The sequence below is a fragment of the Andrographis paniculata genome, unplaced genomic scaffold (assembly GCF_009805555.1).
Source record: "Andrographis paniculata isolate CXL003 unplaced genomic scaffold, ASM980555v1 Contig22END, whole genome shotgun sequence".
Lineage (NCBI taxonomy): Eukaryota > Viridiplantae > Streptophyta > Magnoliopsida > Lamiales > Acanthaceae > Andrographis > Andrographis paniculata.
In genome coordinates, this window is record NW_026137513.1 from 3,846,758 (window position 1) to 3,864,414 (window position 17,657).

General features: G+C 37.2%; 1 protein-coding gene across 2 annotated transcripts; it reads right to left on the reverse strand.

The window, feature by feature from the left end:
- Positions 1-1,219: 1,219 nt before the first annotated feature.
- On the reverse strand, positions 1,220-17,271 carry LOC127245283 (methyl-CpG-binding domain-containing protein 9). 2 transcript variants are annotated; one of them, XM_051266070.1, is made up of 10 exons: positions 16,501-17,271; positions 9,845-10,544; positions 8,315-9,400; positions 7,670-8,239; positions 6,642-6,944; positions 5,932-6,267; positions 4,983-5,075; positions 4,398-4,823; positions 2,177-4,258; positions 1,220-1,936 (listed from the first exon to the last, which is right to left on the reverse strand). In XM_051266070.1, the coding sequence occupies exons 1-10, from the start codon at positions 16,806-16,808 to the stop codon at positions 1,598-1,600; spliced, it is 6,243 nt and encodes a 2,080-aa protein (XP_051122027.1). In that variant the 5' UTR covers positions 16,809-17,271; the 3' UTR covers positions 1,220-1,597. The 2 variants fall into 2 exon arrangements, with proteins under 2 accessions (XP_051122027.1, XP_051122026.1); XM_051266069.1 differs by having other exon boundaries at positions 16,486-17,271.
- Between the last annotated feature and the right edge of the window lie 386 nt (positions 17,272-17,657).

Consider the following 17,657-nt stretch of genomic DNA (forward strand, 5'->3'; position numbering starts at 1 on the left):
ATATTTGTACCCGTTAAATTAGAGTGTTGATTTGACCTTGTCTAACCCATAAGTAGTATTTGTTTTTCAAGCGTGAAGGGTGCCTTTGTATTTTTTATTTTAAATAAAAACAAGCGAATCACTATTCAATCAACACATTATCACGAAAATTATTATTATTATTTTATTTTATTTTACTTTTTATATAAAATATCATAAAATATTCCTTCCCTCCAAAGGTATTGTAGATTAATAATCTATTAATAATAAAATTATGATATTATTTTTATATGAGTAATATTGTTAGTATTTTAAAAATATAAATTAATATATATAATTAAAAAATAGAATGTGTTTAAATATTTTAATATTATATTTTAATAAAATATATATAATATGATAATAAAATTTTATATACTAATACAAATAAAAATTATATATTTATTTATAATTAACTTAAATTAATTTTATTAAAAAATAGGAAGTTTTAAATGTTTTTTTAAAAAAATACTTATATAGAAATAAATAAATTTGTCATACTTATTAGATATATTTGTAATAAATAAATTTTCTAAAAGATATAAAGAAATTTAGGACGAACAAAAAAAAATCATCTCTAAGAGAAAGGATTATTTAAATAAAAATTTAAATAAAATTATATTTCAAATCTATTCCCAACCAAAATCAAACAAGAAAAAATAAAAACAGGAAGTTTTGTTTACTTGTAAAAATAGTAAATATTTAAATATTCAGTTTTGATATTTTAAAGTAATATGTATTTTAAATGACTGCTTATGAATAATGTTTTTAGTAAACAAAGATTAAAATATGTATTTGAATATGTATTTCAAATATACCTTTTTACCTCGACCTAATGCATTATTAAAAGCACAATCTAACAAGGTTTATATACCTCAAAAAATTGCATTTGAATTTCAATTGTCCTTAAAAGTCCCTACACATTAATTTCACGGAAGGCCATAGCTTTAGCACACTCAAATCTAACATTTCAACTCATGGTTTGAAAACATTCCATTTGCTACACAACCAAATCTATAATCAACTTTTAAGTAATAAATATATAAACAAAATTGCCACTAAATGATCCTAAACAAAAACATTCAGATAAGCATACATAATCAACTTAAATTCATCTATAGATATTTTGATATGATCATAAAGATCACAAGGCTGCATCACTTCCTATATCATTCTCAAAAAACCAAGCAGAAAATAGCAATTTAAAAAACTGCAGCACCAAATAATTCATTGCTAACGGAGGTTCAAGTCGATAAGACAGTTCTATACATTTATACTAGATAAGAGTACAGACTGTTGAGTACATTTCTATTTGTATACCTGTTTCCTGTGCCTGTATATTCAGTTTTCTTTCCCTTTCTCTTGGATGCTGCAGCTTCAACAGATGTGTATCGATCCTAATTAATGATGCATGACGGTGTAAAAGCAGTAATTCTCTCCACAAGTTTCAACAGATGTCAGCAAAGGCAAGTCTAATTCGCAGCAAACTTGTAGCCAAATTTGCCCTGAAGATTTCATCACCAGCTAGCAGAATTTACAGCCAAGTCATTTCTAAAATGCAAAATGAATTCTTACTATCTCAGGCACTAAGATCCTTCCTGCGCTTGCTTGCTCTACCCCTCGTCGTTCTAGTATTATCAGCAGGATCTGGTTCGGTGGGGGTTTGCTGGGATGGGCTTCCATTCTTCCTGGAAGGTGTTTCCTCCTCTAACCCTGGATTTGTTTCACGAGCCACCATTGCACTGTTGACCAGAGGTTTGTCATAGGAGATGGCTGAGTCTAGACTGTATATGCGCAAAGCAAGGGCCGAGAGTGTGGTGATTTTCATGGCTGTTGAAGGTGAAGACCAATACCACCAGAAGTTTCGCAAGTAGTTGGTTTTGATTGTGTCTTCGAATACGACCATAGCTTGAACCATCTGAAAGGATTAGGAAAAGAATGACCCTTACAAGAAATATGAGATGTGGGTAGTAAATGAATCTAACAATAGATTATTATCTTGTTCTTGCCTAAAATGATTGACCCACAGACATGCAACAATCGAAATAGTCATCAAGAAAGGTAGGTCTAAACTTTCGATAGATTAGAGGCTCCTTAAAGAAATCTATGGATGCAATGCAGTATGTAAAAAGAAAATTAGTATAATAGCAACACTGACCTCATAAATAGATTTTGCAGATTTAACGAATTCACGCCAAGCACGCCTTTTGTCACCACTTGTCCTGGAAGGTCTTAAAGCATCGTCCGGCAGAGCAGCATCCATATCCAATAAATTAATCTTAAGAAGCTTCAGAACTTCAGCGCCTTTGCCAACTAATGGTCTTGGTGAGGATTCGCGATTTAAATTGCTCTTAGATAATCCAATCAGTGATGCACCTTTCTCCTTGACAAAAGAAACTTGATCGCTTTCACTTGCTAATGCAGATCTCAATCTTTCAGCAGTAGTTCCATGGGCCAGACCATTTTCAGCATTTCTTGAAGATCTGGTTGATTCTTTATTCTCTTGGCCACCAAACACAGCACTTGTTTTCCCTTGACTTCTCACAAGATTGGGCATTCCACTCTTACTCGCTTTATTCATTCCTGGGGGACGGAATTGCAATGTACGATCGCTGAGATAAGGAGAGCTGGTAGGGACAAAGGATGGTACGCCACCACTCCCAATAAGCCCAATTTCATTCACAGTTTGCTTTACTGAACCTGGGACGACAAACCTGTTCTTTATCTCCTCAAAATTAAATGGAGTACCAGATCTAATGGGGTCAGTGAAACTAGGTCCATTATTCTGTTTCTTACTTGTTGAGAATTGAGGGAAACTCGAACTAATGGGGCGCTTCTCCTGTGAAATAACAATTTTTGGCTTTCTGCGCTTACTAGTATCTTCAGTTGTTGTCTGGCTTTTCTTTGATGTAGCTTTGCATTTTTCCTTGCAATGTAGTTGCAGGTCCTCATTGCTGGCAAAACTCTGATGACACGAGAAACAATGGTCTTTAGAAGGCCACAAGAGCTCTAAACATTCGCATCTGACCATCCTGCCATCCTGATTCGCCTCGGTGGATGGACGCTGACAAGCATCTGTTGCATTAACTACCAAGCAAGGACCAAATTTTTTCTTCAACATAGCCATAGCCTCCGTAGGCGCTGTATCAGATGAAATTCCTTTGCCATGGTCAGAAACAACTTTGCTCAGTATGTGGCTTATGGTATACTGTGATTCTCTCAGTTTACTGCTTTGCAACTGCAAAATGGATTCCCTTAATTCTTTCTCCCTCACATGATTATCTGTCAGCCACCCAATCAGCTTCTCAACATCATCGTCAGATTCATAATACATCCACTTATCAGAACCCGGAACCCCCATGAACTCATCAGGCAGCCTATTCTTGGATACCAAGTCCCCACTGGCTACTATCCATGGTCGAGCACCTGCAGAGCTAAACGCCCAATAGACTCGCCCATTAGAATCCCGTCCCAAGAAATCTTTCCGAATAGAAATCTTGAGAAGTTCTGATTCCACGGCAGCAATTGTGTTCTGCATGTTAACAATATCATCCTTAATTGTGCTTGATTTGGAGATGTTGTCCTTGGACGGAAGCATCTCAGCTTGACTTGGACTAGGGTGTTTCTGTGATTCATGCACAGGAAGTGGAGGCGCAGAAGGTACTAAATCTGTGGCATGATCACCAGAGGAGCCGGAGTGGTTATGGCCAGGCATCACCTGGCTGCAATTTAAGACAGAGCCTCCTGAAGGCTGGATAGGCACCGTGACGATCCCAGGTTGACTTTGGTCTCCCATAAGAAGATTCTGACATTCTGCTTGGTTCAATGAGTCTGCGGAACCTAGACTCCTACCGCTCCTAGAAAGGGGTAGCCAATCTGGATGTTTACTGTGGCCAACATGTTCCTTCGCAGAGGGGCCATGCTCCATCTGTGTGAAGCCTGAGAAAGAGGGAAGATGACTGGCTATCTCAGATAATTTTGCTTTTCCCCTCAAACTACTTTCAATAGGCAAGGAAGAAGATGCATCAGATTTCAGGTCTCCACGCCCATTATGGGCACCGGAAGTCGGTCTATCAGCACTCCAGACAAGATCCTTAACTTTCAAAAGTCTCAGTTCAGCAGTGAGAATGCGCAGTTTACTCTGCAAGTCGGTGACCCGAGAGGTACACTGGTCCATGTGCTCACGAATTGTGGCAGAACTTAGAGCCTCGTCAAACAAGAACTTCATAAAAATTATTCTCTGCAACAAGGAGATTCACAGTCATTCAAAATGATTTGGGCAAATAAAGAGTTAAATAAAGGAAGAAGAAGAAGAACGAAGAATGAAAGAAAGCGTCCATTTGCAAATATAGAGAACACAAGATGGATTGAGAACCAACCTCCACAATTGTGAACTCCCAATATTCTTTGATTTCCATAAGGTTAGCTAGTCGAGCTAATTCCTCTAGAAACTGTATTATGAACTCTCCCTGGTCTCTTCTTCTCCTAGATTGATTGGAAGCTGACAGGTAAGAGTGAGCAGAAGGAATTAGACAGGACGGACAGTACCAGTTCCCCTCGGGTATTCTCTTCAGTGGAGGATTTAGGCAGTATCGATGATACTCAGAGTCACATTTATCACATAAAAGAACGTTATCATCGTCCCTATCCAACCCGCAGACCTTACAGAGGCCTTCCTCCCAAGGAGGTCGGGGAAGAGCTGCGTTCGAGACTTCAAGTAGGAGCTGATCTCTATCCTTTACCATCTCAATGTCAGGATCACCGACACAAGACACCTCAGAAATCTTACTCACAAGTGTTAGTACCTGAAGAAAATAGCATTTGCATGATTAATTCAAAACAAATAGCAGGTTAAACAAAACATTAAATTCCATGATTCAGTTAGTACACAAGCAGCTCAGACGAAGTTGGAAATGAAATTTCATAATGTTATTAAATTCGTGAAACAAATAGCATCAACCTACCTCTTTCTCATAAAGGGCTTCAAACTCTGCAGATAAATGCAGAGCTAAATCCAGATTCTTTTGACCCCGGTATGCGGTAATGGTGCTCCAAACCTATAATAAAGACCATGATGTAGAAGTTGAGGGATATTAAAAAACATGGCATCACAGTTACTTGCTAAAGCTCATTTAAAAGTTAGTTTAGCATGCTGCATAAAGTGCCAAGAAAATCAGTGCTGCTTAATTTGAGCAATAGTTATAGTTTACAAAGGAGCAACCATGACAAGTTTAAAAATATCTACTAATGGAATATTGTGATCAGTTAACATCAACTGAAGATTTCAAGATATCAGCTGCCCAGCTTGCCATCATCAGTTTCAGAGATTAAAATGCAAACAAATAGGAAGAATGTAATCTCTACCAGCTTAAGATAGATAGGCATCCTTACTACCATTTCTTATAAAGGATCCAATTTTAACTTAACTTTCAAGATTATGATCAGGAAAAGAGTCATAACACTAGTTCTACCTCCAGTTCTTGACAGAACAATATAAATTTACAGTAAGATGAGCTGAGGTTGAGAGACAAACTTTCAAATCTTCTTGAGTGGAGGACATATTAGGATAACAAAAAGTTCCCCATAGATTCATATTTCATATGATTACTACTTTTGACATATAGGGGGGAAAGGACTCGCAAGCATTTGCAAGGAAAGTACTGAAAAGATGCACTTCTACAACAATGTAAGCACTGAGAAATTCAAGGGTGGGTACCAGATAAAGAGGAGTCAGAGCAAGTGACCAAAAGAAACTAGATAAATGCAAAGGGTGTACCAAAGATACCAAAAAAGAAAAAGAAAAACACTTGGATGAACCATGAACAGTGTGCACAACTTAATGAATGACAAAAACAAACATATATATATATATATCAATAAAAGGAAGAGCAAGAACAAAATAGTATTCTGTACCTCACGAACATCATCAATGAAAGCTTCAAGAGATCCACCATATGCCCCATAAGCCAATCTCAAATCAATTGTTCGGAAGTCTAAAGGTCGAGAAACCATTGCAGGATAGCCAATAAGACCAGCTTCACTACTATCATTAGGAGACAACACTATCCTTCCCAAAAGATTACAGAACTTTTTGTGTTCATCCAATAAAAGAGCTTGCCTAAGTACAATACGACATTGTTTGGAGACCAGGTCTGTCACACTGGTCTTTATCTTTACCTTTTCCCTCCTCTCAGCTCTAGGCTGTGCGTTATCACAGTTCAAGTCTGAAAGCACTTCAATAACAGCCCTCTGTATTCAAACAACAGAAAAATTAACTTCACCTTGTATCTTCCACATACAGTATGCTAGCTTCATGCAAAACTACAAAGTGTGTGCATTTAAACATTTCAGAACCTCTAGGAACTAATAGTTGACTTTATCACCAAATAGAATATCACAGCAATATACAAAATCACCAATTGATGTAACATTTTGGTACGACTTGAAATGACTTGAGTTCCTTATAACAAGTGGTCATCTAAATAAATAGGAATTCTTAAGCAAGATAAAAAATGGCATTTTAAAAAAGGAACTTTTGTGATGACTGCAGGTTAAATGACTACAGTGTTTCGAAGTCTCTCTTCACCTTTGAACGACTATTGAAATATAAACAAAGGCATTACCTTCGTAGGGCCAGAAGCATTTCCTTTGTAAACATCTTTACTAATAGAATATTCTAATTTCTGCTTAGCCCATTCAGGAGGATTCCTCTCCAAAGCTTCATGGATACATCTTCGTATGCGGGCCCCAACATTTGTTGGCAACTTTCTTACTGGTTCAAGAACTTGAGCCCACTCAGGGATAGAACCATCATTTACCTCAATTGTTTGAGCACCATTGGCATCAGAATCTCTTTCAGATAAACTCACAACCTCACTTTTACCCTTTAACGAACCATATATTTCTTTCACAGCGTCTGCCAAAACCTGAAAATTGCATAAAATACAATGTAACCACTCAACAATGATATAATAAATCAAGGAGAAAAGGAGTAACTGAAAAGAAAGATATATTTAAGGCAGGTCTAGCATGACAACAAAGCAACAACAAACTTTAACACTGATCTAAATCCTACAAGCAGTTAGAAGAATTATCTCTGGCCATGAATACATGATAAACATCACATGAGCAACAAACTTCTACTAATTGGTTTCGAGTTAGGGGAAAATGATTGGTGATCCAATTAAATCCTACGAAAGAACAGATCAATGAAAACTAGATCAAGCAGCATATATCATTAAACATTGAGCAATGAAAGAGTATGTCCTCCAAAACATATAATTAAGCTAATTGTTTTACTTCTCAGCATAACTAAGTATGGACCATCCAACAAGAATTCACATAACCAGATCATGAGCTCATCATATATCCATTATCCAAATTAGTTGATACTTGATACTCCACAATAATACGAAGGCAACCAAACAGTCAAGGACCCCCATATTCTTCCTGATATGTAATTTGCCCAGGGAATTAACTCCTTCCACCACCTGCATGCATGCTAATAAAACACAAACCACTAGTAATTGTGGATCACAAAATTAGAAACATAAAGAGTGACAACACAATAATGCAAAACCAGGAAACAAGTTCATATAGAGAAACTGCATTATATCAGTAAATACACCAACATAAAGTGCAATGGACCTACCGCTGCATCTCTCTCCAGGGCAGCTATGCCCATAATAGATCCACCGAGTATTCCTCCATCACCTTGTAAGCAATGAAAAACTTTGCCACTTTCCTGACTAGAAATCTCTGTAAATTCAAAATCACCCCCCATTGACAAAACAGCTAAAATGTATCTATGGGCAACTTCATGCCAAGTAAGATCATTGATAGGCAGCATGTGAGGTTTTGTTTTCTTAAATGCAGCCAAAGAATCCGGATCTTTCTTCTTTCCTCTTCTTGATTTAGGTTCTCCAGTATCAGAATTAGGCCATACTTGTGCTGCTGCTTTAGACATCAGCTCACTAACAAGAACTTTCAGCAGTGAGGCAATAATCTTTGCTGAAAGAAGACCACTACATCTACTAACACTTGCAGCTTCAGCTTGAGGAACCTTCTCTCCAATGGAGGGAGGCCCATTCCCAATATCATCTCTTGATTTTAAGGGGTAGGTATCTACCCAGGGGCTCACTAATTCTGATTCGAGTTCCTGAAAGGAAAAGTCTAGTCCAAGCCCCAAAACATCTGAATAACGGCAGGCATACTCCCAAACCTGAAACAAGATAGAGATATAATAATAAGGGCATAAAAACATAATTTGATATCAAATAGGAAGAGTTTCACGCACCTGCAAAGCATCACCCATCAAATATGATGGGAGCTTTGAGTTAAGGGGTGTGCCAGGAGGACAGGGGTTCCTCTTTAATGTGCTTTCAGTGACACCTGATTTTAACTGAGATCTTTTCAAAGCCCCAGAGTGATTGTTTGTCTTCCGTTCAGCCTTCAAAAACCCACTTCCAACTGTTTGTAGAATGGAATTGTGCCTTCTTTTACTCAAACTCTTATATTCTTTACATAAAGTTACTCCAGGAGATTGTTCAATAACTTCTTGAACAAAATCTGCATCTAGTCCAAACCTGTCCTGGTTTAACCAGGCCAACAGCATTTCACAAGCTATTTTAATGTCTTTTTCATTCTGAACCAAAGATGGGATGGTCACACGACCTTCAAAAGAACCATATTTTGAAAGAGAACCATTGCAAAACAGGTTTTCATCATTAGCTTCCTGTACGTCATGGCCACAGAAAAACTTAATTGCACCTTTTTGTTTATATGCCGAATGAAAACCTTGCAAGAAACCCTGGGTAACCATTTCCCACGCAGAAGATGTTGACCTGCCCTCAGCTTTAAATTCCCCAACGACATCAGTGAGACTTACTCCATCAACTAGCAAGTTTTCAAATCTATGAGGTGGACATTCCATATCTGAATTAGAAGAATTGTCTTCTTGCAAATTATGGATGCCATCTTCTTTCTTTGGCATAGAGAGACAATTGTCAAGCGACGGGGGACTACCTTCATTGAGCAGGGTTATTGTAGATATGCTATCATCATCAACCACCTGGAATACAGCCAAATTCTCTTTCCCCACTTTGCCATCCGCTCTGCTGGAAAGTGGTTTTACCTTTGAGAGGATAGTTGAGCCAACAGGTAGGGATTGCTTGGTGCATGGATATCTTTGAATCTTAAAAATGGGACCAAAATCACCACCATCTGCAATATCAAATACAAAAAGAGACCCAGTCACTCGATCGTGCCAGCAAGATCTGTAACCAACTGGCCAGATTTGACTGGAACAATGGTATGAAGGCCTTGGATCAACATTGCCAGTTGATATAAGAAAGAAGTCCTGAAACTGAATTGGGAAGCCATCCTGAAAAAAATAAATAAATAAATTCAGTCATAAATATGGTACACTGTTCTAGAACTGCTCTATAGTACACAGAAGCTAGAAGAGAAGTTGTTGCTCATTAATTTGTCACAATTTCTGTTGGCAACACCCAAATCTCAGTTGGAAGAGCTAACTCTCTACCGGGATGTATATAAAACACCAACCTCTATAGCCTCAACAAGTGCAAAACACATTATATAAATATGAATGCAAACTATTGAAGCTATCAAAAGAACAGTACAGGTTATTGCCTGTAACTTGAACCAAGTATAAGATTACCAACAACAATTCATCCATGTACACAATCATTTTTTCCAATGCTTTGGTTCTCTAGGCGCTTGATGACATGATAACAATCAAGTAGGGAAGCAGATTTAAGTAAACACAAGTAGTAGAGAATTTCAGGTATAGAAAGTATAAACTTACATGAATGCCACCATTCTTTGAAAATCCAACATCCTCTGAGCCCCTATTATATGAGAACTCTGATTCACTAAGGATAGTTACGCCAGACAAGATACCCTGGTTTTTTATGGCACTCGATATCCTCTGTCTCTGTCTGCTGTTTTGGGATGTCAGAAAAGCAGAGGATTCCTTCTTTGAGGGATCATTTTTCAACCCACCCTGAATTAAGCCAAAACCAGTACTACTTTCCCTCTCAATCTCCATTGATTGATACCGTGAAGGCAATCCTATATAGTGAGCAACATCCTCCATAGACTTCAGCCTGCTTCCATCAGGTGCAATATAGACAGCCGTAGTCTTGTACCTTCTATTGCAGAATTCAAATTCCACACACCAGCCGTCTCCCAAAACACCTGATCTGTCAGCGATATAATCCTTAAGATTTTGTAAATATACCATGTTTGGGCTGCTATCCAGTTCAATTACTGGGGAAGCAGTATGAAGACCCTGGACCCTCAAATCAAATGTGGATTCCTTGCGAACAGAATTTAACTCTTCCAAATGTAATTTCTGTCGTGACATGTCTTCAAATCCAGAATTAGTTGCCTCTGTTGCAATAGACATCATTTTCTGATGATATAGCCCAACGTCATCCAGCATGGGATTCATTTGTCTTACCGCAGCATGATGGCTAGAGGAAGAAGGGACTGAAGACTGAATCCTGCAAATAATAAATACACGAAAGCTAAGACGTTGGATCTGCAGATGGAAATACATATGATCAAATCAAATAGAAACTGAGGAAAGATCCTGAGCACAAAAAACTCAAAAACACATGGAAGAAACAAGTTATTGCATTGACAAACCCTCCTAGTGATACCATTGTGGGAAGCATCTAGCCATAGTACGTGAAGAAGATTAGATCAACTAGAAAAAAAAAAAAAAAAGGCAGCAGTGTATCTTTACGCCTCAATAATATAGGAGATGTGAGGAGCCCTAAATGGTGAGTCCAATACTAAGTACATTAGGAGGGATGGAGAGTTAAATGATGCAAGTAGTGGGTAGCTTAAATAAGGAAATGAAGAGAATCTTAGTAACAATGCCCAAAAAGAATAAAAGAAAAACAAAAAACAACAGTGGAAAATTATAGTGCCAACCAAGAATATAAGCTTCAGCACGGTAGGGTATATTTGAATGACATTCAATTTAAGAGCAATATCTACCATGTTATAACTTCAACCAAGTTCAAAACTTTGGACCATTCTAACTAAAATGACAACATTTCTACCATTAATTAACAGCAAACAAGTTTCTGTATATGTAATGTGAGTGAACAAACAGATAATAGAACATGTTTGAAATCAACGGAAAGTATCATGCTAACCATAGCAAAATACAAAAATATCACACCTTCAATTTCCACAGCAATAAGGGGATAATAAAAATGGATGAATATCAATTTGCACTTTTACAAAGGCGAATTTTATGAGCAATTATGTCATATCTTCATCCACATGCGTATAACTAGGCACAATGCAGGAGAGGGAAATAGCATAATAATTATCAAGCCCAAAATCAAGTTTTCATATAAATGACTGGCTGCCAAGACATGTAGGCTAATGTTTAAATAGTTTTGCAACGAGCTAAAGCTCATGGCCAGGGAAACTGAAATAGGGTTTGAAAACAATGCAAGTACGACAAGATTTAAAATATATACAAAGTTACAGATAGAAAAGCTACCACCAAACAAAAAAATCACCCCAATGAATGGAACCAAGTGAAAGGATCAACAAAGACTGCAGAGGGCATTCTACCCAAAAAGGTTGCCTCAAGATTTAGCTAGTAATAAAATGACAAAAACAACTTTAGAGCCATGCGCAAAAGCATTGAATGCCATGATTGAGCTTCATGGATCGAACATCAGCCCATAACTATGCATTTTTTAGATCCAATACAATAAGCCCAACTAATTTATTAGTATGGCAATATTTTTTATTTATAAAGAAAATTATTGAATACATGTGTCAAGTAATGAGGCTTTGTTAATTTTGAAACTCTAAAGATTGCACATTACAATAAGCTCTCTGGTCATCCACAAGCGTGGGCTTCCATAAACACCGACATATTGTATTATTTATAATGTTTGCATAGCTAATCATGCGGACAGCTAAAATACCATAATTGGGAAAATAAGAAATAAATTATCCCCTCATATGAAGATAATGTGTAAGGATTAGCAATTTGCATGAGAACACTAGAAGCTATACAAGAATCAAATATTGTCGATCCAAGGAATGAGATGACTTGATTAGGATGTTGCTCTTTAAGATTTTTCCAGGGTAAATTAATGAGGCTTCATATCTTATTACTTTATCAACCTAAAAAGTTGTCGCACACCAATATTATTTGATAATGAGCGTTAATATTATGGAAAGATACTATGGCGATGCTTGTATCATTAAAATTTAGACAAATTTAGAAATTGAAGACAAGTATATGCCTTTGAATGTTGTAATTATGGGTATGGTCAACTGACGATATATATGGTAATCAAAACCTAGCCAAAGTAGCTACAATTGAGAGTGAAGAAGCAATTAAAACCGGGAAGATTAAGTGAATAGTAGCTACTTTGGCTTTGAGAAGTCTCAACCAATAGCTCGGCTATAAAATGATTCAAGGATAGCAAGGCCTTCGTTCTTTCAAAATAGTGGTAAACTACCTAAGAATGATGGAAGACCTATGAGTGCCCACGGCATTCCAAGAATTTATGTCATGCTTTTGTTCCGACCCTCAGTCGTCTTTTCTAAATTCATTGATATTAAATCAATCAAACCTTCTTCAACCGCGTCAGAGTATGAGCTTCAATAAAAATTGGTACATGGGTAGATTAAAAACATTTGCTAAAATGCCCACCCTCTTTGATTTCTCAATAAAAAGAAATACAACATAAACATAAAGTGACCTCAAATCTTTGTAAAAGGTAAATTTTATTAGTTCTACCTTCTATTTTTTATAAAGAGATGACAAATAAATCTTTTTCTCAAAAGATTATAAAAAAATGGGGGGTGGGGTCCATATTTGTACAAATGGTACTTCAAACTTGGAACGGAGCATGAAGAAATTAACGATACTTCATCTTTTGAGTTCTACTAGGCTTGGACGGGTAAGATACAATCTCGGTTGCAAAACAAAGGCTCAGCCAAATAGACATGTATGTGAGATGTGGATTGAGTATATGAAAAAATCAAATACGTGGATAAATCATACGCCATTTTCTCTTTATGGTAATCCACCTTTTGCTTGTTTCTTTTGAGTTCTACTGCGCTTGGACGGGTAAAATAGAATCTTGGTTGCAAAAACAAAGGCTCGGCCAAATAGACATGTATGTGAAGATGGGGATTGGATATATGAAAAAAAAAAACTAACGTGGATGAATCATATGCCATTTTCTCTTTGTGGTAATCACCTTCTTGCTTGTTTTTGGTCAAATGCTTACTACTTAGATGTTTTTAGCAATTTCTTATTATTAAGAAAATGTAACAAGGATAAAATACGAGAACAATTACTACCACGGGTTTGAAACCTTAGACCATTAAATAATAGAAAAGAAATAGCCAATTTAACAAGGAATAAGTAAATAAATCAAGAAAAGGTGATCCAAGCGATTGAGAAAAAGAAAAGATCAATTGGCAAAGTCGCTATCTTTAAATTCTCATAACTCATTTGTTTGTCTTAATGATACAATTTTTTGCTTGATCAAGTTCACTTATTACAAAGAACATGTCAATATACATTATCAAAAAAAGAACATGTCAATATATTATGAGGCCCAATATAGCACGTCTAAGGAGTAAATTCTCCAAGGACAATCATTTCTTCAACTGCTAGAATGTTGTAAGTGTGGCTAAAGCCACTGTCTTCATGGAAGGCCCTTACAGTTAGTTTGCGAAAAATCAATTCAAATGGTTCTACTTTCAGAATCCAAGTCTGGCTAGCCTTTTATCCTCTCTTAACATATTACCTTCGCAGACTCAAATGTGGATAATACTTGGTTATTAAGAAAATGCCTTCTTAATTGGTTATATCGGGTCCTTACCTTGCACGTGTTAAGATCCACTCTAAAGTGGCCCATTTTTGGATCCTTAAAGGAACTCTCTCAAGGAACTAGAACTTGGTAACTAATACTTTTTGCCACTTTGTCTAAATACCTTTCTCGAAACCTTGATTGCACTATGTTTTTACAAATTATTTTGCTAAGTTTGGTGTGCAAAGTACACCAAACTCATTGTTTGGCTATATTTTTCATTTCTTAATAATAAGGAAAAACGATTGGTGATATTACAATGATGGCAAGTAAACCTTGCTTTATGACGATCAAATCCAACAGCCCTAGCAATTGCTTGTGAGAAATCTTGCTTGTGGAAGGATTTGTGCTAGAGTATATAGTGGAAAAGCAAGAATTTCCAATAGAGCGGTGAAATGCATAAAGATTAAAAACAAGACTTGTGATGAAACCACTTTCTGTGGCAACATTGACAAAAGCTAACGAGTGAATGCCAATCGTGATTGAGTGTGCGGCTCAACCATGATCAATAATTGGCAAATTAGAAGCTTCCAAATACACATTTTGGACCACTATGATCATCCATCGGCAAGCAGATACCTCCATGACTTGAAATGTGAACTACAAAGTAGGTCCCACAAGATTGTAATATTTGGAATCCAAAAGTTGCAAAAACATCAAGCATGTGAAAATAATGTTTCTCATTATAAAACATGAGGAACATTAGGAAACTTGCACAATTATTAACAAATTTCAAGAACAATGACAGATGATTTTTTTGGAACCAATCATGTGTCAAATATGTTTCGAGAAAAAGTTCAAAGGAAATTAAAGGCAAATATCATATGATACTTGAGTCCCTTCGCCATCTTAGAACGGATGTCAAACTTTCTAGAGTAGAAGTCTCGGTAGAATAATCATTTCATATCTTGATGAATAATCTTGAAAATTGAAGGCAAATATCAAGTGATACTTGAGCCTTTTCGTCTGCTTAGAGGGGAATTTGAACCTACTGTAGTAGTCTCGGTAGAATCATCATTCATTATCTTGATGAGTAATCCGATACTTGATTGAAGGCAAATATCACATGATACTTGAGTCTCTTCATCTGCTTAGAGGGGAATTTGAACCTATTGTAGTAGTCTTGGTAGAATCATCATTTATTACCTTGACGAGTAATTCCGATAATTGATTGAAGGCAAATATCACATGATACTTGAGCCTTTTCGCCAGCTTAAGGGGGAATTCAAACCTTTTAGAGTAGCAGTCTTGGTAGAATCATCATTTCTTCCCTGGATAAGTAATTACGATAATTGATTCTATCATATGATACTTGAGTCCTTTCGCTAGAAGAAGAAAATCCGACCTTTTGGAGTAGTAGTCTTGTAGAAGCATCATTCCTTACTTTGATGAGTAATCCCAATACTTGATTGAAGGCAAATATCATATGATACTTGAGTCCTTTCGCTAAAAGAAGAAAATCCGACCTTTTGGAGTAGCAGTCTTGTAGAAGACTCATTCCCTTGATGAGTAATCCCCATACTCGATTGAAGGCAAATATCATATGATATTTAAGTCCCTTCGTGAGGTTAGATGAGAATTCGAACCTTTTAGAATAGTAGTCTCGATACAATCATCATTTATTACCTTGATCAGTAATCTCATTATTTGATTGAAGAAAAATATCATGTGTTACAAAGTCCCTTCGTCAGCTCAGAAGGGAATTCGAGACTTTTGTAGTAATAGTCTCAGTAACAATCAATTCATAAACAAAATAATTGAAAAGGAAAAGAAGGATTAATTAAACCCCATACAGCATTCCTAAAAAAAGGTCACATATTCACGCCTACTATCCCTCAATAGCTTTATTAACAGCTAGTTTACAATACCACAAATTCCACAAGTGATATGCATGACTAAAATATGTTATTCAAGTCTATTATCCATAATGTTTTACATGTATTTTGCATAAAACCATTAACTACATTAGTGATCCCACTATTGAGAATGTTCTTTCCAATTCTTTCTTCATTAGCTTACACATAATTTCATGTAAAACTGCAATTAAAATTCAAAAGTGTTTTTCAAATTCTTTAAATGCTTTTATAATCTTGAACAAGTATATGTGAATCCAAACAACTTCTCAATTCTACCAATAAAACTCTTGAAAGGATTTTACAACGAACTAACCAACTTGGTTATCCTGAAGTTACTTGGGAGTGCCCTCCCCATTCCAAAAGGCATTCACAGGACATATACAACCCAATGCACCCAAAGCCGCGAATACAAAATTACAGATTGATTGCTACTTGAGACGAAAAGCAACCGTGATTATACTTACAGAGCAGATAAGAAAATTCTCACCCCAGGAAACACAATTAGTGTCTTTGGGAACCAGGGCTTTATATGCAAGCCAAATGAGTTAAAAAGAAATGAAGAAATCGATCATGTACTAGCTTAAACGACTAGAACAAACGGAATTGAAGCTCTCATACAGTATGAGCAGCATCAAAACAGCAAGAAATTGGAGGAAAAGGATCGATTTTGAATACCAAAATACAGCAAAATAAAATAATACAAAATGATGTAAAATTCGTACTTGCCACCGCCATACCCGTCCGGGACTGCAAAAACCTCCACGCAATCGCCCTCCTCCGGCTCCCGCGGCGGTGGAGCGTTCATGTCCAACAGACCGACTGGGCCGCCGTCTCCAACTCTCCATCCACCGCCACCGCTACTGCTCCCTGCGGCATCACTTCTCAGCAAGCAGCGAAAGCACTTGCTCTCCTGCCCTGCTTTTCCGGGAACCCTCCCGACGGGGATCCCCTTCCCGCAAACCGAACAAAGCGGAATGCCAGCTTCGCCGACGGTCTCACGCGGAGACGGGACAGGCGTTTCATTCAGATCTATATTAAAACGCATTGTCGACCTCCCCCTTCCGCCACTACTACTTCTACTCTCACTCTCCGTCTCTCAAAGAGTAATCCGCAAGAACACTTTTTGCGGCTCCTCCTTCTCTCCCACCAGACACAAAACTCCCAAAGCTATTACACACAAAAAAGACACTCCCCGAAACAATCTAACCCCAGAGAATCAAAAATCGAAGGTGTAAAACAACGGCTCTATACTATGAAATAGCAGAGGGCTTAAATGGTTTCGGTCAAAACAGGGTAGTACGAAAACGCACCAAAATCAGTCGGTCTAGAAACGAAAAAAAGCTCGAAAGGCCGCAAAACCAGGCAGAGAAAAATCCGCAAACCAGAATGGAGACGCCAGAAGAAGACACTTTTCGACTGTCTTTGCCACGATAGAATTGCAGCAGAGAGAGAGAAAAGGGAGAAAACTGCCCGGCGGGGTTCTCTTGAAATTAGTGTAGAGCGAAAAAAATGCCGGTGGGGGGTAGGGAAGGGCAGTGCAGGAGTGAAAAGACGAAAATGTCCCGGTTCCGTCGCGGGGGTATTTTGGACTTTTCGCTATGGATTTGTTACTCGAGTCTATCTGAAGCTGCCGCTTGATTTTCTTTTTATTTTTTAATCGATCCCTGGATTTGGAGACCAGTTTAATGATCACCGTTCGATTATGTGGGGACGGAAAATGAGTGGTTAGGATTGAGCGGTTCACAGGTCCTGGGGTTCGGAAAATATGTGCTCCTTGTTATATGACTGCTGTTGCAGGTTTTCAGTGGGTTTGTAGTATCTGTAATTATTTGTTTGGTGGAGTTATAGTAAGTCAGGTTTGGTGCTCTTTATTTATTAATAAGGTGAGAATTTA

Coding starts and splice junctions, on each gene's coding strand:
- LOC127245283 (XM_051266069.1), bottom strand. CDS start 16,808: ATGCGTTTTAATATAGATCTGAATGAAACGCCTGTCCCGTCTCCGCGT. Junction 10,545..16,485: donor GACGGGTATGGCGGTGGCAA/GTACGAATTTTA, acceptor TATTATTTGCAG/GATTCAGTCTTCAGTCCCTT. Junction 8,240..8,314: donor TGATGGGTGATGCTTTGCAG/GTGCGTGAAACT, acceptor ATCTTGTTTCAG/GTTTGGGAGTATGCCTGCCG.